Source organism: Pseudopodoces humilis, chromosome 15 (genome assembly GCF_049639895.1).
Source record: "Pseudopodoces humilis isolate 2021_Gansu_Grassland_sample_001 chromosome 15, ASM4963989v1, whole genome shotgun sequence".
Taxonomy (NCBI): Eukaryota; Metazoa; Chordata; class Aves; order Passeriformes; family Paridae; genus Pseudopodoces; species Pseudopodoces humilis.
This window is the reverse complement of record NC_142214.1, coordinates 4514942-4538839: the sequence shown is the minus strand read 5'-3', so window position 1 is coordinate 4538839 and position 23898 is coordinate 4514942. Positions and strand designations below refer to the sequence as shown.

At 43.4% G+C, this 23898-nt stretch overlaps 1 protein-coding gene across 4 annotated transcripts in view; it reads right to left on the bottom strand.

Moving 5' to 3' along the window:
• LOC148183054 (uncharacterized) overlaps positions 1-23898 on the bottom strand; it is an 80046-nt gene that overhangs the window by 49117 nt on the left and 7031 nt on the right. For all 4 annotated transcript variants that reach the window (XR_015773869.1, XM_088062690.1, XM_088062689.1 and 1 more), the window contains one exon: positions 4870-4991. Coding sequence is in view for 3 of the 4 variants with exons in the window: in XM_088062690.1 (XP_087918816.1) it covers positions 4870-4882 (13 nt within the window). In the remaining variant the exon portion in view is untranslated. The remainder of the gene's footprint in view (positions 1-4869; positions 4992-23898) is intronic.

Here is a 23898-nt window from a genome sequence, read left to right as displayed (position 1 = left end):
TTATAAATGTGACATTCCCACTGGAATAGGGGGAGGGAAAAAAACCCCAGCATGAATAAAAACTTAAAAAATAGATTATAAACTCTTGGCAGAAGAGATGGGTCCAGTGTTTGCACAGGAATCTTACATTGCAATTTTTTTTTTGCTTTAAAACCATTTTCCAACAGGTTTTGTGATATCAGGGGTTGAGCAGAAATCATGGAATGCTGCATACTTAGACTCTGTTCTTTAAGTGTTGATGGGATAACTAAAAAAAGGACAAAGTGGGATTCAGGGTAAAAAAAGGACTTGATGATCTTAAAGGTCTTTTCCAACTAAACATTTCCAGGATTCTCTATCTACAAAAATCCTGTAACATCTGTAAATTATGCCTGGTGATGAAATATTGAGGAAATTTTTTACCTATTTACTACATCACATACAGATTTAAAGGATAAACCATCCTCATCCACAGGAATTGGTGTGATGCTGAGGCTTCTGATGGCACATTTTTAATCTCTCAGCAAAAGTTATGAGATTTAACAGTTAAATTAAGCCTAGAACCAAAGTGCTTAGTTTCAGCTTGTGCCACTGTGCCAGCTTACCTTGGGATGAAGAGATTCTTCACCACACATGGCCTTTGTTATCAACCCAGAATGTATTTTATTCCATAAACATAAGTTATGGATTCAATGTAGGCTTTGGTGGCCTCTGCTGTCAGCCCAAAGTGTGATCTGACTGGATTCATAATATCTCAGCTCCATATTGTTCTCTCTAGAGGAATTTCAGGACAAAAAAATGAAATAAAATTGTCCCAAGCTGACACAAACCTCAGCATTTCTTGCAAACCATCAGGCAAAAAAAACCTCAGTTTGGAGTAACTGAAATTTTTGTAGGGATGAATCATTTTGAAAGGTTTCATTTCTTCTGGCCTTCCTAATTTTCATTTTCTTGCTACCTGTGGATAAAAATTGAGACTAAACACAGACCTGTTGGGTTCCAAAATGGTAAAATAGGTTACCCTGGCAATTTCCAAACTCTGTTGTTGTAAGGAGGTGAACTCATGAACTCTGATCCTCTCCTGGTCGTGATTTCATTCTCCACAAACTGGCCCTTCCTGAGAACATGAAGAAGTTACTACAAAAAACTCCTGTAGATCTCAGTCATGAACCTTTTATGATCTCAAATGTTTCACAATACTCATAAAACACTTAATAGACACTCTTAAAATTCAAGTTTCTTCACCTGCTCTTATCCGAGCTGCGTTTCCTTTGCACTTGCGGACCCACCCGGCTCTGGGCTGTGAAATCCGGGACAAATCCTGCCCGGTTTTCCATCCCAACATCTCCACTGGCTTCTCCAGGAACGTGCCCAGCTTGTGAGTGACAGAGGCACTCACCTGAGAGAGCACCAGGCTCAAGTGGAGGAACAAGGGGATCGGAAAGCGCCTCGGGGAGGGAGGTCAGGTGAAGGTTAATCGAAGGAAATGACAGTTTGATGGTATGCACGGCCCTGGAGATCACATGTGGGCATTTTCCTGGGAAATATTTAACTGTTTTATCTCTATTTAGGAAGAAAGCAGAGTAAAGTGCTCGAAAATGCAGAAGACAGGGATGCCTCTTAGCCTGGCACGGGTGGGATGCAAACATTCCAGCAGGGAGACAGAGAGAGCCAAAAGATGCCAATTCTTCACATGGTTCCACTCACATCAAACATTTCGATCCCATAAAACACGGCACAGTGGCTGGGAACACAGGGAAATTCAATAAACCTCTCATTTACCTTGCTCCCATATTTATCCCAATATTTATTACTCTTCTCCCAAAACAGGTGCTGGAGTTAAGAAGGGAAACTTTGTGGAAGCCTCAAACTTATTTGTGTTTTGCAATAAACTTGGCTTGGCCACATTCCTGATTTATTTACATTTCCTTTCTAACAATTTTCGTGCACTCTGATTTTTGCCTTCAAGAGCTCTTTCCAAACCTGATTTTAAGCTTCTGTGCAGGTGGAAAAGGATTTTTAAATACTGTCTCCTCAAATATTTAATCATGAAATTTACTCTCGTATTTGTCCTCAATTAATTGGGGAATTAAACCAATACCACCTGACTGATCAATCACAAATACATAACACAGCCTGAATTCTGATTTCTGCTTTTGATTAATAAAAAAAACCCAATGAGTCACTAGAAAAATTCTGACAACTATTTTTTCTTCATTCTTCCTACAGAATAAGAGGCAAAATTCACTGAGTGAATTATTAATTCTGAGTTATTCATCCAGCCCTACTAAAAACTAATCTGTTTCTTTTTTTTAAGCATCAAAAAGGTCTTTCAAATGGAGGTTGGAATAATGAAATATGGCAGCAGATCTTGAAACGTGCCCTTAGCCAGGCTGCAGATACAGAAAAGGTTACGGAACCAGAGTTATTAATCCCCATCACTCTGACAATTGATTTTGAACACAGTCTGTTGGAGTCTTTATAATGCAAGATCATAAATGTTCAGAACTAATTTATTGCTCTTTGTTCCACCTGGCAAAAACACACTGTCAGATTGAGTTGTGTTGGTGCAACGATGCAGATGAGGATTTAGGTGGTATTTTTATCCACATTTGTAAATTTGTTTGCCATACCTGTGTGTGGTTAGGAGAAAAGGATTTAGAAACATTCATGAAGGAGTTAAAAATGTCCACAAGGGAGCAAAAACAGAGGACGAGGCTATGCTGTCCTTCACAAATGGGAAATGTTTGCACAAATAGTCATATATTTGAAATTTAATGGGGAAAAGACCTTGTTTGAATTTGTCAGTATTGATATTTTTGGTTTGCACCCTGTTCCCTGGTATCTCTCAGATTTCCATAAGCAAACGGGTAAAAACATTTGCTTTAGTCACATATTAACCTCCACGCCAGGCAAGGATTCCCCACACACCAACGAGGGAGACACAAAACCTTTTGTGGCTTTTCCCTTTTTTTTAAATCAATCTTTTTGAAGCCTGAACCAATTCCATTCATCCCAAAAATTCCTCAGCTTGTCTCTTCTGCTTGCAGCAGTTGCCACCACTCCTGCCCATGCCAGGGAAGTGCCAATCCCAAAGAGGGACAAGCCAGGAGAGGAGGGAGAAGGATCCCCTTTACAGGGACATAAAACACTCATTTGTAAAGATTAAGGGGTTTTGAAGCATCAAAAAGAATACATTACAAGAAATCTTATTTTAGTAATAAAATCCTGTCCCATAGACCAAGAATTCCATAAAAGATGAATTACCAGGCTACCAAAGCCCTACGGAAGCAGGGAGCTGAAATACGAAAAACAGAGATGGGGAAGAAAAACAAAGGAGCTTTTCCACATCAAAAATGATCCTATCCCAACGTCTCCAAAGTATTTTTCCTAAGTAGAAAGACAAACTTGTAAAATTACCATTCTTTTCAAAATAACCAAACAATACCTCTTTAATAACACTTTTCCCTCTTATGGATTTTACAGTCCAAGAATATAAACTTTGTCCTTCCATAATCTGGGGGCAGAATCATTTAATTGTCCTGGCAAGTTTATTCCTTTTGAATTCTTATTTTCACCACAATTATGAACTAGGAGAGCTGTGGCTGCATGCTTAAACTGCTGCATTCAAGACTTGTAGGCATCTGTATGATATTGAAATTAATTTCCAGTATAAAACAGTTAACAGAATAACCCTAGATAAAGGCAAATATAATATTAATTCCATTCTTTTTGTTGGCAATGTTGTAAAGTCCATTGCTCAAGTAAAGAGCACTTTGCTGAGCCAGATACAAATTAATTTTAACATTCTTCTTCAAATAGGAATTTTAAAAGTCAAGTAAAGGCTGCAGTAGCTTTGAAACATTTCGGTGATTGTTTTAATTACCTTTCATAGAGCTGTGAGGCTGCAGAGGGAGGGGTGCAGAGGGAAGGGAGAACAACACCTGGCGTATTAACAGTCGTTTTTTCTGACATAAAGAAGAAAAAATACTTTCCAAGCCCTCAGACCAACAAAAAGCTCAACAAAGTCAACACAGTTTGGGGTTTTGTCAGCGCATTAATGTTGTGATTTTATCCTGGACTACGTGTTCTTATTCTGTCAATAACAACTTTCACTGTTAAATAAACCCACCAAATCTCATAACATTAAATATATGAATTCTGACAGCTTTAAAGCTTGTTTTTCCACCCAAAGCTGATGAACACGTGGGGTTTCTTTCCAGGGTCTGGCTCTATAGCAAATAAAGGTCGCTTCACTTTTACCACAAAAAAATTAAAAAAAAAAAAAAATATATATATATATAAAAAAGTATATTTTTTTGTCATTCCAACCCTAAATAGAATTGGAAACTGGAGGTTACTGGGACTCCTGCTGGCCTTTGACATCCAGCACCTCGGGAATCAGCAGTGCTGGGGGGAAAAAGCCCCCTTGGATGCGGAGTTGTCATCCGCACCCTCCATCTGTGGCCGTGCTGGGAGGAAGTGCTGACCCCATCATTCCACCGTAAACACTGCCGGAATCAACAACAACAAATCCAGAAATGAGAAAGGAAACGGCGTGTCAGGAGTCAGGTCAGCCCATTTTATTTGCACATGTGTCAGTAAAGATAGAAGGAATCGCTGAATTAAATTAAATCAAAGCAAACCTGCTAATTAAAACAGCTAAAATTATGTTTGTGAAGATGTGTGACTGGTTTCCTGCTTATCTGCAAATAAGCCTCCCCATAATATAAACATGTTTCTATCTCCACTTCATTTATAATAAGTCTTTAGGCAGATTGTAATTAGTATTTTGAGTTTCTAATAGAAGATCTATTGTGCTGCTGGAGCAATATTTTTCCTGACCATCAAAACACTGATTATTTCTGCATCAGTCTCAAGGGTTCTCACCTGTTCTTCTCATGCTGGTCAAAGTCTTGCATCCAATTTATCAGAATCAAATTGAGTATTTGTCTGAACACCACCGTCTTCAGAACATATTGCTTGTAGTTAACCACTGTATTCAACTCCACCTACAAGCCAAACCAGAAATTATTACCAGTTCTGCTTGAATTTATCCTGTAGCTGGATTTTCTTTCAACATTTAAAGAATGATCATGATAGGGAATAGAAAAACTGAGTCAAGCAGAAGTTTTGAATGTAAAAAAATGGTACTATTTACAAAAACCAACTTTTTGTTTCTGTTTTACTTATTCCCAAGTTTGCAGTGCATAATTTTACACAAACCCAATTACATAGCTCAGTGATTTACTGGCAAAGCTGGCCAGGAGAAAATTATCTGGCTTTAGCTAATGTGTGTGCCTATTTACAATCAAAACAAACCCAGAGAAAATTGCAAAATGGCCACAGAGAAAAAAAAAAACATAGTCACATCAGAAATGCACCAGAGGTGACACAGTTTGCAAGCCGAAAAAAAGTTCACCTTGTATTTATTATTTCACTAGATGAGCAACAAACTGTGGTTATGGGTAGGGATTCAGCCTCTCAGATCATGCAGAATTTATTTATTCCAGTATTTACCTTGAAGCCTGGCTGGGGTTCAAGGTTTGGAAGGTGTGGTGTTTTCTTTTTGCCCTTTCCATAATTATTTTAGGGATTACTTTGCACAGTTTTGTGGGCTCTGTTCACCAGGATTGCACAGCTGTGTACAGCTCCCCTGGCTCTGAAAAGGGTTTGGGATGCAGGTTTGGGATGCAGGGTTTGGGATGCAGGTTTGGGATGCAGGGTTTGGGATGCAGGGTTTGGGATTCAGGGTTTGGGATTCAGGGTTTAGATGCAGGTTTGGGATTCAGGGTTTGGGATGCAGGGTTTGGATGCAGGGTTTGGGATGCAGGGTTTGGGATGCAGGGTTTGGATGCAGGTTTAGGATGCAGGTTTAGGATGCAGGTTTGGGATGCAGGGTTTGGGATTCAGGGTTTGGGATGCAGGGTTTGGATGCAGGGTTTGGGATGCAGGTTTAGGATGCAGGTTTAGGATGCAGGTTTGGGATGCAGGGTTTGGGATGCAGGTTTAGGATGCAGGTTTAGGATGCAGGTTTGGGATGCAGGGTTTGGGATGCAGGTTTGGGATGCAGGGTTTGGGATGCAGGGTTTGGGATGCAGGTTTGGGATTCAGGGTTTGGGATGCAGGGTTTGGGATGCAGGGTTTGGATGCAGGGTTTGGGATGCAGGTTTGGGATGCAGGGTTTGGGATGCAGGGTTTGGGATTCAGGGTTTGGGATTCAGGGTTTAGATGCAGGTTTGGGATTCAGGGTTTGGGATGCAGGGTTTGGATGCAGGTTTGGGATGCAGGTTTGGGATGCAGGGTTTGGGATGCAGGTTTAGGATGCAGGTTTAGGATGCAGGTTTGGGATGCAGGGTTTGGGATTCAGGGTTTGGGATGCAGGGTTTGGATGCAGGGTTTGGATGCAGGTTTAGGATGCAGGTTTAGGATGCAGGTTTGGGATGCAGGGTTTGGGATGCAGGGTTTGGATGCAGGTTTGGGATGCAGGTTTGGGATGCAGGGTTTGGGATGCAGGGTTTGGGATGCAGGGTTTGGATGCAGGTTTAGGATGCAGGTTTAGGATGCAGGTTTGGGATGCAGGGTTTGGGATGCAGGGTTTGGGATGCAGGGTTTGGGATTCAGGGTTTGGGATGCAGGGTTTGGGATGCAGGGTTTGGGATGCAGGGTTTGGGATGCAGGGTTTGGGATGCAGGGTTTGGGATGCAGGTTTGGGATGCAGGGTTTGGGATGCAGGTTTGGGATGCAGGGTTTGGGATGCAGGTTTGGGATGCAGGTTTGGGATGCAGGGTTTGGGATGCAGGGTTTGGGATGCAGGGTTTGGATGCAGGTTTAGGATGCAGGTTTGGGATGCAGGGTTTGGGATGCAGGGTTTGGGATGCAGGGTTTGGGATGCAGGACTCCAAGGCCACAGGGCTGCGTGCACATCCCAGTAACAGAGGCTGAGTATATTTTGGGATCTTGGAGATGAAAATCATAACAAGTAACTCTGCAATAACATCTGGGTGTCATTTCTGCTGACAAATCCTATGGTTTTTGTTGTTGAAACATTTCTGACCCAACACAGAACGCCTTGAGGGAAACACAGGATCTTTTTTCATTCATAGCAAGTGAAATTTGTAAGACAAAAATATAAACAAAACCTTCAGTGTTTTTTAAATCACACCAGCAATTCTTTCAGATTATTGTATGATTTTCCCTGGCACTTGGCACAACTCTTCAGTCCGAGATTTTGCTGGACATGGCCCAGAGTTCATTTACTCACTCACCTCCAAGCAACAGCTTCCTAAAAATACAGTAAATTGCAAATATGCTAAACCCTGAATTTTGCTGTAATTGCATGTGCCAGCACTAAGTCCTGCATCAATAAGAAACCCCACTGATGTCAGCAGGACTTGTGACAACACAAGATTTTCCCTCCCTTCAGTACAGCTCTGAAACTGGATCCTGGGCGAGCATACTTGAGTTATGTGGATTATACGTGATTAAGCAGATTTGGATTAAGTCACAGCAATGGCTGTCTCCTCGAGAACACCCTGTTGGGACCACACTGATGTGCAGTAATCAGGGTGACCTTGCAGACTTTTACAGCCCAGAGCAAACTCTGAACAACTTCAGTGAACGGGGATTTGCAAAGACCAGGTTGCAAAATGGAAGGAGTTAAAACGCTGCTGTCCTGATGAAGAGTTGTCATGTTTTGAAATTATGATTCGGTGTCAAAGAGAAAATTTTCTTGCAGGGGAAGGCAATCCCAGCACAACTCCTTGAGCTCTGTTTCGTTCATCAGGATGGAAAACACGGCTGCCTGTGCCTTGTCCTGACATGCAGGAAAATTCAAATAAAGGAGAACGATGTCTGAACACAGAAATCCACCAAAATGCCACCAAATCCTTTCTCACCCTCCACTGGGTCACTGCACTATCTCACTTCAGTTTTAAAAACTATCCCTATGAAACCTTATTTTTATTACTATGGTTGTTCTTCATTTAACCCCAAAAATAAAATCTATAATTGCTTATATAAACGTGCAGTAGGATTAACCACAAACAATAGAAACTGATTTCTTCCTCTCTGGAGGACACAGCTGAGGACAGAACTTGGTGAAATGATTCTCTACAGTAACTTCCAGCTCACCAGAGCTGAAGCTGAACTCCAAAAGCTTCACACAATTCCAATTTTCTGGAATTCTTCGATACTTCAGCAGCTTGGGAGCGTCTGCCCCGTGGATGCTGATACACAGCCTCATATCTAATATGGGGAACTTCTGGCAAATGCAGCCACAGGGGTCATGAGGGAGGGAGGAAAAAAAAGGCCTAACGGATATAAAAAGAGCCAGGTTGCCAAATTCTGAGGGTTTGGCAGAGTAACAGAGATAAAGTAATCAGCAGCACAGCTTTCCTGCACCGAGGCTTTCCGAGTTCCATGCAGAACCCCGTGTCTGCCTCCTTTGGATTAAGCAGCCCGGGAGTTCCTGGATCCATAGATAACATTGAAGAGAAAAAAAGGAGAACAAGGGAAAAGTAATGGGAATACTTTTGTGAAGTTTGCCTCAAGTTATCCAGCAGCTCAAAAAGGTTTTTAGCCTAAGATACTTTGTAAAATTTTCCAAAGGCTTGGAAAGGTTTGGGCGTGGGAAGCTGTTACATAATCCCTTAACACCTCCAAGAGTTTGCGCTGCTTTCTCTCCCGCTTGGACACCGTAGTAAACATTGTGCTCTGAACCTCTGGATTCACATTTGAGCTGAAGGACTTGGCTTAAGCAGCCAAGCTGTGGTGAAGCCACAGGTCTGGAAACTTCCTCCCCTTTAACATCCATCCTCTCCCACCCCGTCCTCTCCTCCACCAAGGACATTTTTAGTAAGATTGCTCTGCAGCTAATTACATTGCCATGGCATCCAAGTACCACACAGTCACGAGACCTTCTTCTTTTAACAGCCCTTGGGTTTGCAGAGAGGAGTTCATGGGGAAACAGCCCTATATTTGGAGAGCTGAGGCAGGGGGTCAGTGCCTTTGCCCAGCACCTCTGCAAGGGAAGGACTGCCCAAGGGTGCCAAGGCAGCTGCGTGGCCACCAACTTACCCAGCCCTGTGCCCTCACAGCTGCTCCAGGAGGCAGCTCTGGGCTTCCAAGAGGAACCCTTGAGTAAACAGAGCCAAATACCTCTCACCACGTGCCCTCTGCAGCCTCCAGCAGCCCTCAGAGCAGTGCCAGGCTCGGTGGTGGCCCCAGACTCCTTCTGGAGGAGCCCTGGTGGCCGGCTCTGACCAGGCTGGGAGGTGCTTGGCAGCCTGGCCCCAGGCAGAGCTCACCCTGCACAAGGAGAGGGGGATGCCCACGTTGAGCATCACAGCCTGTGGCTCTGTTTTCTCTGCACCAAACACATTCCTGTGGCAAACATCTGGGAACCTGGGCTTTTAACAGGGCCATCCTCACCAGTCCTCTTGTCCAGGCTGGGGCTGGGGTTGCACTGTGTGTATCCACAGGGTGTTCCCTGACTCTGAGTTTCCAGGATTTCCCTCGTGTCCTCACTCCTGTGACCTTGCCTGGAACTTGACTGGCCCGAGACAGCTCCTCTGATCCCTTTCAGCTCTTCAAGAGCAGAGCACCGACTTGAAGATCTATTTTCCCCATGCTATTCCTCTCCACAGAACCAAATTACTCCTTATTTCTGATTTCTCTCACCAGTTTCTCTCATCTGTTTCCATTTCCTTCCTCTAACAGATTCTTTAGTCACGTCTGTGCTACTGGAAGAGTTTGGTCATGACTTACTGCAGCCTGGTGTTTATTTGCCTGTTACTGCTATTAGATCAGATGAAACCTGTGTGTTATCTTTGGTGTCACCACTTCTCACCACTCTCATATGCAAATATTTCTTGCACAGCATTTTCACCAGGTAATTATTTTTAAAAATTTATATAAATATATAAAATAACACATAAAAGAACCACAACAAAACCTGGAGCAAGGGGATTAAGCCCCACTCATAGAGAGCACAGTCCCACCTCCAGCCACTCCACCAGTACAAGCTCTATGAGGGAAACAGACTCAACCACAGCAGTTTGACAGGCTCCTAATTTATTCAATTAACAATAAACTCACAGTACTGCGTCCTGAACCTGTCAGCCAGCTGAACTGAGACAACCAGCTGAATACTAAAATCTATTCTGCCACTGAACTACCTTGGAGCTGAGGGCTGCTAAAATGGAGAGTGGACCCAAAGTAGCCACGAGAGAAGGATTTTGGCCAAAGGTTTGACTCGCTGGAGAGCTCAGAGAGGTGACAAAACTTGTTCCATCCTGTGCCAAAAAGCCATGGACGCCACATTGTCAGTCTGCTCTACATCACTCAACATGCAATACTTGCTGTGGCAGACAGATTAATTAATAGAGATAACAGAAACAGTAGTATATAATCATAAAAGAGAGAGCTGAAACCACAAAGGACTACAGCTTCCCTATGGCACAGCAGTGATTTCTTTTTTTAAGTGTCCAGTCTCTTTTCAACAGCATTTTTAGAGGAATAGCAGTCAGCCAGATACAGCCACGGATAATCAGTGGTGGATAAAGAAAACCCTTCTCCTGACAATCAGCATCTGCACTTTAAGCTACAGAAGAAACAGCTGCCTCGCTGTTCATTAGAGAAGGGATTTGCCAAACACCCTCCCTGGTGCTCTGTTATGCAAGGTAGTACGATGTGTGTTCTCTCCTTCCTCAGAGATGGAGCCTAAAAGCATCCGTATTTAGTCCTCCCATCCCCCTAAATCTTCTCCACAAAGGACACTGTCACCACCAAAGCTCTGCAACAAGGATCGTTTATATATCTGACAACCTTTAAACCCCCAAAGAAAGGGAGAGGGAAGCGGTAAAGCTCTCTGAAGAGCTCTTTGGTGGAACAAGCAGAATTATGAGCAGCAGGAGAAATATGAGTAATTAAGACAACAGTATATCTATATCTTACAGCTGACAGAGTGAAGCTGCAAGTTAGCTCTGGGCAAGATGTTAGCAGAGGAAAGAACTGAGCAGCCTGTTTCTAATGTTAGTGTTGAAAAGCCAGCCCAGGAAAAAGGCTAAAGGGACAATTTCATTAAAAAGAAGGAAGTAGGCTGGATTAAGAGAGCAGTTAGATGCAGACTTGTAACATTAAAGGAGCAGGTCAACAGCTCTCTGTCACAAGACAAGCAATCATTTGGGGAATCAGCCGATGTGCCACTCTTGCTGTGCTTAAAAGAAAACGCTCTTAAATATCTATGGGTGGCTTCTACAGAAAATTAATGCTGGGGAATTGCAGCACGGCACAAAACAAAGCTCTGGGGCACACAGAGGCTGCAGGAGAGCAAAGCACAGCAAGCCAGGATGTTTGCCACCAAACAGCCCAGACCAGGGGCTGGTTTCAGGCAGCGAGCGCTGACCAGAGCGGGCATGGTGGCCAGGACACGGCTCTGGCTCCTGCCTGTCCCTGCACTGAGCGGGCTGAGCCAGGGCTGGAACTGGCCCAGGGAAGGGCTGGACCTGCTCTCACATCACAGCCACTCTGACAAGTGCATCCACTGGATTTGAGTCCTGCCCTGGCCCCCGATGCTCCGCGTGCTCCAGCGATTCCCAGCTGGCAGGACGGCCCTTTGTGGCTCCAGCAGCACGGTTTATGGCAGCCCCGGGGCTGTGTTTTCCATCTAGGATATATAAGTGAATTAGTGGAAAATTCGAGCTTACACAAATCACGGAGCCAATGCACAGTTTGTCGTGGCCAGGCAGCCTTTTCTCCAGGCTGAATCCGCAGCCACGGGGCGCGGGGAAGAAACCGGGGGCTGCATCCACGGGTCCTGAGCCACAGCTGGGTTTGGAGGTGGGAAGTGCTGCCAGATGAGAGGGGAGGAAAAGACCAAGGGCAGCTCCCCCATCCTCACAGACTCATGGTGTGGCTGGTGCAGTCACCCGGGGCTCGTGGAGCAGGAGGAGGATGTGGGGATGTTGGGAAGGAGCCTCCCAGGCTCCATCTGCAAGAGGCAGGAGATGGGAATTACCCCCAGTGCAACATTTGCAACTGGAGAAATGGCAGAGGGGCTGCTCCAGACTCCCATTATTGGAAAGAAGAGCAGCATTTACCCAAATGATGAGAGCTGGAGCCCAGGCAGAGCCAAAGGGCACCAAATGAGGGTCACCAGCTGCAAGTGCTGCTGCCACCCAAGGAGAGGAGCTCCAGCCTGCAGCAGGATGGGGACAGGGCAGCCTGGCAGGTACCAAAACCTCTCACTGAGGCTATCAAGGGATTGTCCTGATGTGTCTCTCCCAACATTTAGGACATCCCAGCTGGCTGAGCTCCTTCCTGCTGTGCCTCTCTTTATTTGCACCTACAAGCCCAAACACTTCTCAAGCACTTCCCTATCAACACCACCAAAACTGATTTAGATAAAAATACACCTGGAATAGATGTTTCACAATGAAGCATAGCACAGGTATTCCCTATCTCGTGGATCATGCCATTCCTGACCATCCCATCACTTATTTGAAAGACTGAGGGTTTAATCCCTACACACAATTCTCTGCCATTTTTTTCTACTATAAAGAAGTGAGTGGGGCTGTGCAAGGAGCCCGGGCACCCTTTCCTACACAAACCTGCATATTTCAAACCACAAACTCTAATGACTCCTTAAAATACACATTTATATTCAGCCCATAAATCAAAACAGAAAGTCAAATCCTGCCTGGAGATCGAAATCCTCCTGTGTAGCTCCGTTCCATACCCAAGGTGTCACAGTGCCTGTGGATTTCTGCCTCTTGCACTGATTGAGAGCACCAGAGGACAGAGCCCTTAGAAACCTCACAAATTTCTCACTTTCCCAAGCAACACAGTGCAGCTAAAATCAGGGGAAATGGCCTCCTGTTGTTTTGTTGACTTGCCAATGTGCTGATTTACCCACTAAGCCCACAGAGCAATTGCTCCTTGGAAATGCAGAAAGGGTTAATATCCCACCACGAGGCCTGGAACAGGCACCAAACTTTCTCCCTGTGCCAGGAAAAGACGATCGTGAGGCTGAAACTGCTCATCAGCTGCTCTTCACATAAAGGTGAGCATCCTGACAGTTCTTTGGGGTATATTGTTAGAAAGAGAGCTCATAATTTCATATTATTATCATATTATAGACAGCATTCCTTTGATAGAGGGTCAGAGATCAGGAAGACAAGAAAAATAAGGAAATAAAGCCCAGCAACAGACAGATCTTTAGCTGGCATAATTGGACACCCAAGTCCAGGGAGCTGTGTCCATTAGCAGGAGTGGATGATCTGACCCATATGCTTTGCCACTTTTAAGTACAAAGATTAAAACAAGGCACCTAGCAGCAGAAATGGGTTACATTCCATTTCAGAGAGGCTCGGGTTGCCTAAAATCCCAGAGAAATTTCCAGCCTGCCATCATAAAGACTTCAAGGCTGTTTACCCAAACTTCTCAATAGCTCCTTCTAAAAAAGGATGATGAGCAACCATGTTGGGTAAGACAGATTTTTAATGTAATCTGTTTATAGTTTTAGAACAATTTCCAGAATAGAACACTTTTTAAATGTCCTGAGCCTTTTGCATTCTCACTTTGATCATCTCCCATCACGTTATCGTTCAGAGCAGAACGTGATGGAGCCAGGCTAACGAAGCTGCCAGAAATGACATCTGAAAGCCAAGTGACCTGAAAAAAAAGAGCTCTATTTGAGCACCACGCTCTTCTCCAGCGTTTTCTTTATATTATTTTTTTTAATACATTTTAATTAATGTTTTACTTCCGCTGGATTTATCTTACTTGCACGAAAGCTCAGAGCTTGGTCTCAGAAAAAAAGTCCTATTGAAAACAAAAAAGAGCCTTATTTGGCCAAGGGAAGGCTGTAGGAGGTCCTCAGATAACAATAACTAACAATCCTTTTTGGGGTTGAAGAGTTTCAGTAAGGACCACTTTCTGAGGAGGTTAACTCTAAATAATAATTGTGGATTTTTGCAGCCTGTGGAAGGCAGAGATTGCTCTCTGACAGAGTTTATATTACTAACCTGATGCCAGCAGACAGCTGCAAAAATGAAGTGATATCAGTGATAAAAATATTCTTTCTCAGTGCAGGCAGGAGGAATTGCATGGAAGCAAAGGGCAAATCCCAGTGGTCTCCGTGCACACCAGATCCAACACACGAAGACAGGGCCTGGCTGACGTGGCACGGCTGATCCCTGCACGTCCTAACTCACTGAGCTCTCACTTTAAATACTTTTTAACTCCTCACATTAAATTTCACAGAGATATCTTGCATTCCTTAGAAAAACTTTATCTACACGAGATCATTTGCTGTCCTTTAATTCAAGCAGCCTCAGAACTGGCAAATAACTTGGTTAAAAAATAAAATATAACGATGCCCTCCCCCCCCCGCCCTGCCGCCTTCTATCTGACGTAGAAGTAGATAATTTCTAGTACTAAAAGTGATTAAATTTGGTGCATTTCCAACTTGTATTTTAACAATGCATTACCTCCTGAATTGCTGCATAAATATTAATAGACAGCCTGCTATGGAAGTTTTGCCCGTGGTGCCCTTGGAGAACCATAATCAGGGCGAGGGGAGCAAAGGAGATGAGAGGGAGCCCTGAAGATGGAGGTTCTATCCCCAGCTTCACAGAGCCACCCCAGGTCAGGCACTTTCTGTGCAGTCTCACAGATCAGCACTGTCTGAAAGCCTCGACTTTGTCTGGTAGGAGATGAAAATCCTGCAGACATTGATCTGCCCCGTGCTCATCTCAAATGCAGCCACCAAAACCCCGCTGCTGCCAAGAGCCGCACCCATTTTCCCCCAAATTAGCCAGATTTTATTCTTGACATAGTGAGTGCTTTTAAATTTCATCTGCAGATGTTTGCTCCTCTAATCACCTCCAAAACGGGTGCAAGGCATTTATCTACCTGCATTTCCTCCCTCTGATATAATCTCATTAAAAGTCACGGTGGCTCCTGCTGCCATTTGAAAGAGGCCAAGTGCCCACAGATCCCCTGAAGTCATACTCAGCCTTCATGAAAATTGGCCAATTATTTAGTTCCCTAAATATGGATTTTGGGGGCTGAAATTCAGGATGTCCTCTTGGAAAAGTCTTTCTGGTCTGCAATAAAACCAGCTCTCTGAGAAGACAGCACTGTTGATTTTTGTCACCCTAATACAAGAACACCGTTAAAAACCTTAAAATATTGGCAGTAAAATACTGGCAAGAGGAGAAAATGCTTCTGTTTGCAAACATCTACTGCCCAGCTGTTTTTTGGACACAGGTGGACTGTGCTAAGGGTTAAGTTAATTTAACTTTCACCAAGTTAGAAAGCTTTGAAAGTTTAATCACAAATGAACTCCAGTGGGCAGCTTGGTAGCTCCCAGACAAATGTTCTCATTTTTATTCTTTATAGCCACTGCTCAAATCCTCGTAAACCATATTTAAGGAGGGAGAAATTTCATGAGGGGAGGGAGCTGTTTTATATGACAGAATAAGAGAAAAAGGCAACTTACTGTTTTAAAATTTAAATCCGGCCAAATTACCAGAAATGCTGCTGGAAACAGAACGCTGAGAATTCATTATTTTGTTTCAAAGTTAGTTTATCATAAATCTGCCCTCTGACACGTAATAACTAGTAACATTTCGAAGGTTATTTGATAGTAAGTTCAACAGTGTAGGTGACTGAACATGTGAGCTGCATGATAATGAGTCCCAGGGGAAATCAGGCTTTAGGATGCAGGGTGAAGCATCCCTAGGCTTGTATTCAAATGGAAAAAACATATTCAAAAGTTTATTGTTTATCTCCTAAGAACATCAAATAATACACAGGCCTTTGAATCAAATGTATAAAGCACACTGGAGGACCGTTTGCTGGGGGAAAAATGCCTGATTTGATCCAAATTCAAAAAAACTAATAGCTCGTACACTGAAATGCACAGAGTGGTTTTGATATAAAAAGTGGAGGGGAGTTTTTGGGTTTGTTCTTTTGCAGAGCTAAGAGGCACAGCCAGTCAATTTGGTCCTGCAGCAGGCTCTAGAAAGAGGAGCTCGACAGTTTTAAACCCAGTTGTTCTCAAATCCTCTGCCTTTTGGTACAATGGAATCCCTTAAGTGTGACAAATACAAATTGCCCTGCTCGGCCTGAATTTCATCTCCAAAATACGCTGGCGGTAATTGATTAATTTGTAGTGTACAAACTAATTTGAAGCCAATACTGAAAGTGAAAGGGTTTATTTCTCAGCAGGGAGGTGGGGTGCAAACACCCCGCTCTGCCAGGATGACGCAGTCCCACCTCTCAGCTCATTAAGCTCTTACCTAACGAATCTTGTGCTGCCCTTATCAAAGTCAGGGGTAGTTTGGGCATTGGCTGTGCTGGAAAGGCACGTGGGACAGAACTTTTTTTATTTATAAACCCTCTGCATGGCAAATGGCGAGGGCAGGGACATTCCAAGGCCGTAACCACGCAGCCGCTGGCAGGCTGCCACCCCTCTGGGAGCAGGGATGGAGGGGTGGGCATGGACCCCCCAGCTGCTCCTGCCCTCCTGGGCATCACCCACCCACAGCAGCTCATCACTGCTCACCTCCAGCAGCGCTTCCACGGCTGGGAAAACTTGTGGTGGAGGCATCGTGTTTGAGGATCGCTGGGTTTGGGTATCTCAAGCGCTGGGATTTCATCTCCAGAGAAACACCTGCCCAGTTAAAAGCGATCAAACAGGACTCCTGCTGCTCAGGTGCACAGCCATGCCTGCCAAGGGAAGCTGCTTTGGAGAACCACAGAGGGGCTGAGGCTGGGAAAGACCTTTAGGATCATCCTTTTATAGTTACACAATCCCCTCGGCATCATAGGCTGTTATTTCAGAGTTTGGGCATCGAGAACAAAATCAGCTGTTAATTTCAAGGTATCTTTCAATAATAAAATCTATTTTTCCACACATCTTTTTAGCTCGTTCTCCACTTTTTAACTCATTGCTTAAATCATTATATGCCGTGTGCTTGAACAGTGAAAAGTTACACAACATCTCTCTTGCTCAACATCACCCTATCAGTCCTAACTCTTAATATTATGATTACTTTTTTCAGAGATGCAACTGGCAGAGCTTTACTGACACGCCACAAATCCTAATTATCATCAAAACTCTAAATTCTATGTTAATGAATATCAGGGGTTGAAACGCTCTTATCTTGACAAGTTCTAAAATATCCACTGAATGTTTGTTTATTCACTCCCTATATCAGTATATATTTCCAGACCTTAACTTTGGGAAAACAACAGCATTTAAATAAGCAAAGGCAAAGATAAATAAAACCAGGCAAACAGGCAATAACTCTGTCTAAAATGCTTTTTACTATATTTAAGAAGGAATTACCACAGAGGAGACGACTGAACCCTAAACTACCACATATCAAAGAAAATAGATTTAGATGGAGAACTTTTCTGGTTCATTCCTTGAAATATAATCTTACTGTCTAACTTTTGCTAATGGTTACACTCAGAAGAGGCACTGAGGAAACTGGGTCTGTATTAAAATAAGACACGAAAAAAGGCCCCGGCGCTGTTAAAATGAAAAATTCAATAAGAATGGGCTGAACCTCATCAGCCTCAAACTTTTGCTTTCATTCCAGAAAAGAGTTAAAAAATTCCAGTTGGAGCTTGAGCAAGCCCTGCCCAGTGCTGGGATATTAAAGTGTGCATAAATCAGGGGGCTCATTTTCCTATCAGGCGTTAAAGCTCCCGGCTCCGTTATCGGAGGCATCCGCGGATCCACACCGCGCGCCTCGGCTCGGGCTCCGGCCTCTGTGTGGTCTTTCAGAACTGTCGTTATCAGCTTTCTGTTTATTATTGTGCTCAGTTTAAAGGGAATTTGCCAAGTGATCCCTGGACTCCAATCTTTAGGCCTGTTGTCAGGACAAATTAATTTCTGTGGAAACCCACTGTGCCTCAGATACCATCTAGGAAATGTAGGATTAATGGAGTCCCTGTACAACACGCTTTGTAGTGCGCTGCTGGGGGAGGGGAGCGGGGCTGCCGAGGCAGAAATCACACAAATAAAGCCCCTGGACTTTGGGGGACTTTGGGGGGACTTCATCTTTTTTTTTTACTCCATCCAGCTCACATCAGTAATATTTTAAATAAAGCCCAGTCGTCGAAAGGAACAGGCAACTTTTAACAAAAAGAGCAGTGAATGGAAACTCTCAGCTGCCAAAGATGAGAGACCTGAGGTCTAATTATCAATATTTTATATTTTACCAGCTCAAGCCAATTTCATCAGTGGGAAAAACAGGATATTAAAAGAAGCAGTCTCCAGTGAGTCTTACTAGAAAATAATGAACCTCCACACATGATCCTTTGGAAAAGGGGTATTAAAGCTGGATTTCCTACAGGGCTGGGTCATTGCTGTGCTAGCTGACATTTGGGGCTGTTTTTAACAAATTTATATTATTTCATAATAATTTCATTTTGTTGAAAATGTCTGTCTGTTCTTGCAATAAGTAAACTTAAAAAGTTATTTTCCTGAGGAGGGGTCAGGGGGGAAGAGTGATGATGGAGAAGAGAAGAGAAGAGAAGAGAAGAGAAGAGAAGAGAAGAGAAGAGAAGAGAAGAGAAGAGAAGAGAAGAGAAGAGAAGAGAAGAGAAGAGAAGAGAAGAGAAGAGAAGAGAAGAGAAGAGAAGAGAAGAGAAGAGAGAAGAGAAGAGAAGAGAAGAGAAGAGAAGAGAAGAGAAGAGAAGAGAAGAGAAGAGAAGAGAAGAGAAGAGAAGAGAAGAGAAGAGAAGAGAAGAGAAGAGAAGAGAAGAGAAGAGAAGAGAAGAGAAGAGAAGAGAAGAGAAGAGAAGAGAAGAGAAGAGAAGAGAAGAGAAGAGAAGAGAAGAGAAGAGAAGAGAAGAGAAGAGAAGAGAAGAGAAGAGAAGAGAAGAGAAGAGAAGAGAAGAGAAGAGAAGACTCCAGTACATTTTTATCAATCGTTTCTCATTTTCAGGAGGATGACTCTGCCCATGGTGAGAGATCCAGGTTTAATATCAGACATATTGGGAATTCTTGCCCTTATCTCTCCAAAGATAAATCAGTTGATAACATAGAGGACAAGACAGCAGACCCACAGGTTCACATTCTCTGTGGTTTCACATCTCATGACTCCTCTGTGGAATCAGAAAGTTAGCCCAAAGTGGCACAAAAACACCAGCAAAATCACAAAATACAAATAATTTTTTAAAAAAGCAAGAGCTACCTCTCCTTTCCAAATGCTAAAGCAAAATCTGACTTCCTAACACATTGTTACAGTATCACCCCATTAAAAGCAGGGCTAATTTGGCAGCAGAGCATTTTTAGAGCACTCCTAATACCTCCCAAGCCTGGCAGATGCAGGGGCTGCAGCTCCTCTACCGTGGCTTTCCAGCTCACAAACACCTCGGTGCATGCTGCTTTTCCTTCTTAGGGAACTGCAAAAATCCCTGACTTCTGTGTGATCCCCTGGGCTGGAACAGCATTTATGGACAAGGTTCATTTTGGGAGGTTATTTTATCAGTCTTAAGCTCACTTGCATGTGAGAACTGCTTTCGTTTTATTCAATATTCCAAAAGAGCGTGTTCTTCCCTAACTAAAACATTTAATCTTGAGAGACTTTTATGTGCCCATTTTTAACTATTGCAGAAATTCAATTAACTCCATAATTATGAACACAATTACTGTGGAGTGTTACATGTGATTTGGTGGTAGCAGTTACATGGCACACACGTACACTCGGGTTTGTGATTTCAAAACTTACAGCAATGATAATAAAAGCCAAAAATTCCCAAGTGTCATCCTTATTCTTTGGATTGTGTGTATAAATGGTTTTTAAAATGCTGTTCGTATTTTTTTCTGCCTTGCCCACGGCAGCAGGGTTGGAATGAGATGATCTTTAAGGTCTTTTCCAACCCAAACCATTCCAATATTCTATGATTTTGGGGATGAAAGGTTTTATTTTAGAAAGCACATTATTTTCTACCAAATAAGCTGGACTGCCAGCTGATCGAAGTCACCCAAACTGTGACAATTCACCTTAAACCTGACGCCTTTATCTTATTCCACTGCAAACTCCCAGCAAGGGCAGTAAATGGAGTTTACTGCAATTGGAGGGGGGAAGAGAAACTAAAACAAATTAGGAAGAAGAAAGGAAAACATATAAGTGGGAGGATGGGGAGCTCTAAAAAGGGTTCAAAACTTTCCACAGGGGCACTGCCAAGGAGCTCAGCGCCCAGCCCAGCGTGGGCGCTCCAGCTGCTCCAGAGCAGGATGTGCCCAGCTGTGCCACGGGCTGCCTGGCAGGAGCCATCCCACAAACCCTCCCTAGGTGGCCACGGGCTGGGGATGTGGGCTGGCCACTTGCCAGGCTCAGCCTGAGCTATTCCCTGCCTTGGAAGAGCTAGAACACGCCGGGGTTTGCGCACGCTTCGAGGCGCCGGGCGGGGTCAGCAAGGGCTCTGAGGATGTTACATCTGGGGGGCTTCAGGGCTGGTTGGCTGAAAGGGAAGTTTAGGAGGACAGGTATGGTCTGGTTGTAGTCAGGGAAACAGCACGTTCAGGGTGGGCTCAGACTGGGTACAGGAATATCTGGGTGATGGTCACCATGCCAAAGTCCTCACGCGCCCGCTGCTGCTGTCCCACATCCGTGGCACCTCCTGGGCACAGGAATCTGCTGGCTCCTCATGGATCCTCCCTGTTCTCACCCTCATCACATCCACTCTGCACATCCAGGGCACGTTCATCGCCAGGCAAAACCACCGAGGAGGACAAGGATCTTCTGGAGGCTTCGATTATTTCAGACGTTACCCAAAATCATTCCTCTGTCCCTCGTGCAGCCTTTGGTGACACTACACACACCCTCTGCTCCTGTAACCCAGCCTTGCTCCCCAGATTTCAGCACCACCTTGCCCAGCGATGTCAGCTCAAGGCCCAGCCCCACGTTCTCCTCTAAACTGATCAAACCCCATTTCTGCTGATGCAGAAAACATCTGCTGACACCTCCACCTTCACCCATCCCTTCTACAAGAGCTTTGTTCCCACCTACAAGTGCCCAGGTGGCAAAGACTCCCTCAAACTGCATCCAGGCTTTCATCAAGAGATGCCCATGGACCCCCAAACACACAAGGAATCAACAGTCTTTTACCATAATCACTCTTCAAGTAATTGAAAATCAGAATTACCCATGTGGCTTCTCTACATAAAAAGTGATCTGCAGCCTCCAAATCTGAATTCCAGACATGTTCGTGTGAAACATTCGAAATACAAAATGCAGTTCCAGCTCAGTCCTTGGTGGATGTCAGGCACGGCTGGAAAACTATTGCAGGTGTTATTTTAAATGAAAAAAAAAGTGAAGGGTGTAATAAGAATGGAGGTCAAAGCATTTCCAGACTTGCCAAGGGTTAGATCTCACCAACAGAGTAAAATATTTAAGCTTTAACAGAAAGCTATAAATGCAAATATATATAAAATGAAGCATAAAATAGGCTTCTTATAGAAATTCATCTCTCCTAACATGAACAGTACAAATATTTCACAACATGTCAAACCCACTGTATCTGTACATTCATGCTTTCCTCACTCCTGGCTCTATAACCACACAGAAATGTAATTTAACAGCACTGGTAACAGTTTTCCAATCTTGGGGCATGGAACCTTTATCCCAAGGACCTGGTTAATAAATGGCAATAAATGTAAACAAAAGGCAAAAGGAGCAGACAGCAGCAGAGGGCTCAAACCCAGCCCAGCTGCCCTTACCCTCAGCCACCCCCTAAAATCACCCCAAACCCATCCCTGCAGATCGAGCTGCCATGTGGTTGTTTTCTAAAACAACATCTCACTCTGCTGTGGAAGAAATTCAGTCCCTATTCCTCTTTAATATTCAAATGGAATGGAGCTACATTAGCACTAAGTTTTAATTTCAGAAACATTCTGACATTTACCGAGAACAGATTCCAGCCCTGGTTTCACACCAGGGTTTTTTTTCCATTATCACTGTTATTACTGGTATTAGTATCACTGCAGAAGTGATTAAAAGGTCCTGGATGTCTCATTAAAATAGTCTGGATCTACCTCCCTCTTCAGCACCAAGATACAATCTGTTGTTTTATAAATGGGAACCATCTTCCTGGAAATTAAATTTGAAGTATTGCCTGTTCCTCTTTTCCTTGTAAAACACAGGCATTTTTTGCTGCTTCAATTGAATGTAAAAAATATTCTAAATATTTGAAGCGGAGGAAAAAATAGTTATTACTGAATGCTGAACGCTCATAAAATGTGAAAATAACAAAAGAGCAGCAAAAAACTAACTCCTCAAAACTCTCAGGTGGATTGAGGAGAGAGATCCCCCACAGAAGTCACCAGTTTTGGTCCCTACATCTATTTTCAGGTGTTCATTTCAGCATTTAGGGTTTTCCAAAAGGCTCAGTTTAGCTGCAATTTTGGAAAAACGCGTTTTTGTTTCCCGAGATAGCCCGGCAGTTTAAGTATAAATGTTTGTGTCTCAGGGCTCCTTTCCATATCCTATTCACTAAATAGGAATTCAAAGAGTCTTAGGCACAGATTAAATGCTTTCAAAAATCAATTCTAGGCTGGCATAGAAGTCAACCAGTCTGACCTCGTGATTACAGACTAAATACTTCCTTAGGAAGCAAAGTGGAGCAATATTTCATGTTTCAATGATTATTTCAGATAGCACCACCACAAATAAAATATGAGAAACCATGGTGACATTTTAAAAAGTTTATCTAGGGATAATTGCATGAGGAATTAAAAGAGGTCCCATCAGAGGGGTGGGATATCGTAGCATTAAAATCCATTAACAAAAGGGAGTATCCAATAAGCAGCTCTTCCAAACTCTAACAGGCACTTTGGATTTCATGGAGTTTTGAGAAAAAAGAATTGTGTAACTCAGTTTCTACCTGATTACTCTGATATTTTTACTTCTTGAACCTTAATCTCAAGACCCAAAATGCCAGAGAAAGCAGCAGTGAGATATGTACTTATTCTAATGGCTAAGGAGCCTCTTCCCAACTGCCTTGGGACTGATACAAAAATAGGCTGCTTCAGTCCAATATTCCTGAGGACAGAGCTCAGATTTAATGCCCAGGCACTCCTTGCAACAGCATTTTTATTTTCCTTCTTACCAGTGTCAATAGCAGGGTAACCCCAGAGCTTTCACATAAACGTTTGCCTTGGTTTGATCCTCTAAATGTGCTACCCAGTAATTAAATCCAGTTTGTATTTTTAAAGTGCACATGGAGCACTGCTCCACGCAGAGCCAGACCGCCTTGCATTTGTCTCCACCATCTCTCAGTTCTGGGAAATCCATAAATTTATTTGTCAAAGGTAAAAATACTCCAGCAAAACTCCTTCTAAATCTTTTGAAATGGTTTGTTCAAACTCTTGACATAGCATTTTGCTCTAAACAAATTTCTAGACAACCCTGTGATTTTCCATCTCAAAATATTCTGTTTCCCTGCCATGAAACTGGAACAGAGGGTCTGAGAGAAAGGAAATTATTAAGCATTCTAGTGGGTTTTTTTCCAACAAAAACTAAGATAGAGGTCAATGAATAAGTATGTGCAGGCTGGAACTTAAATCCTCTGGGGTGACTGTAGGCTAATTAATAATTAATGCCAGAGACATGGTGTTTGAAATGCAGATGTGATAACTGGAGGCCTGGCAAAGCTGTTCAGAGGAAGCAGATTTGGATGCTATAGGGAATAGGCACTCCCTTGCCGGCTGGCTCTGAAAGCAGACCTGGGTGCAAAGCAGGGCCTATGGTTTAGATTATATTCCCCTCAGCTGTTAATTACCTGAACCTACTTTGAAGTTTTTCTCTTTTTATCCTCTGCATGAAAAGAGATTGGTTCAGCCAAGGGACTTGAAAAAATGATCAAATACATGGAGTAGAGGAGGGGAATAGA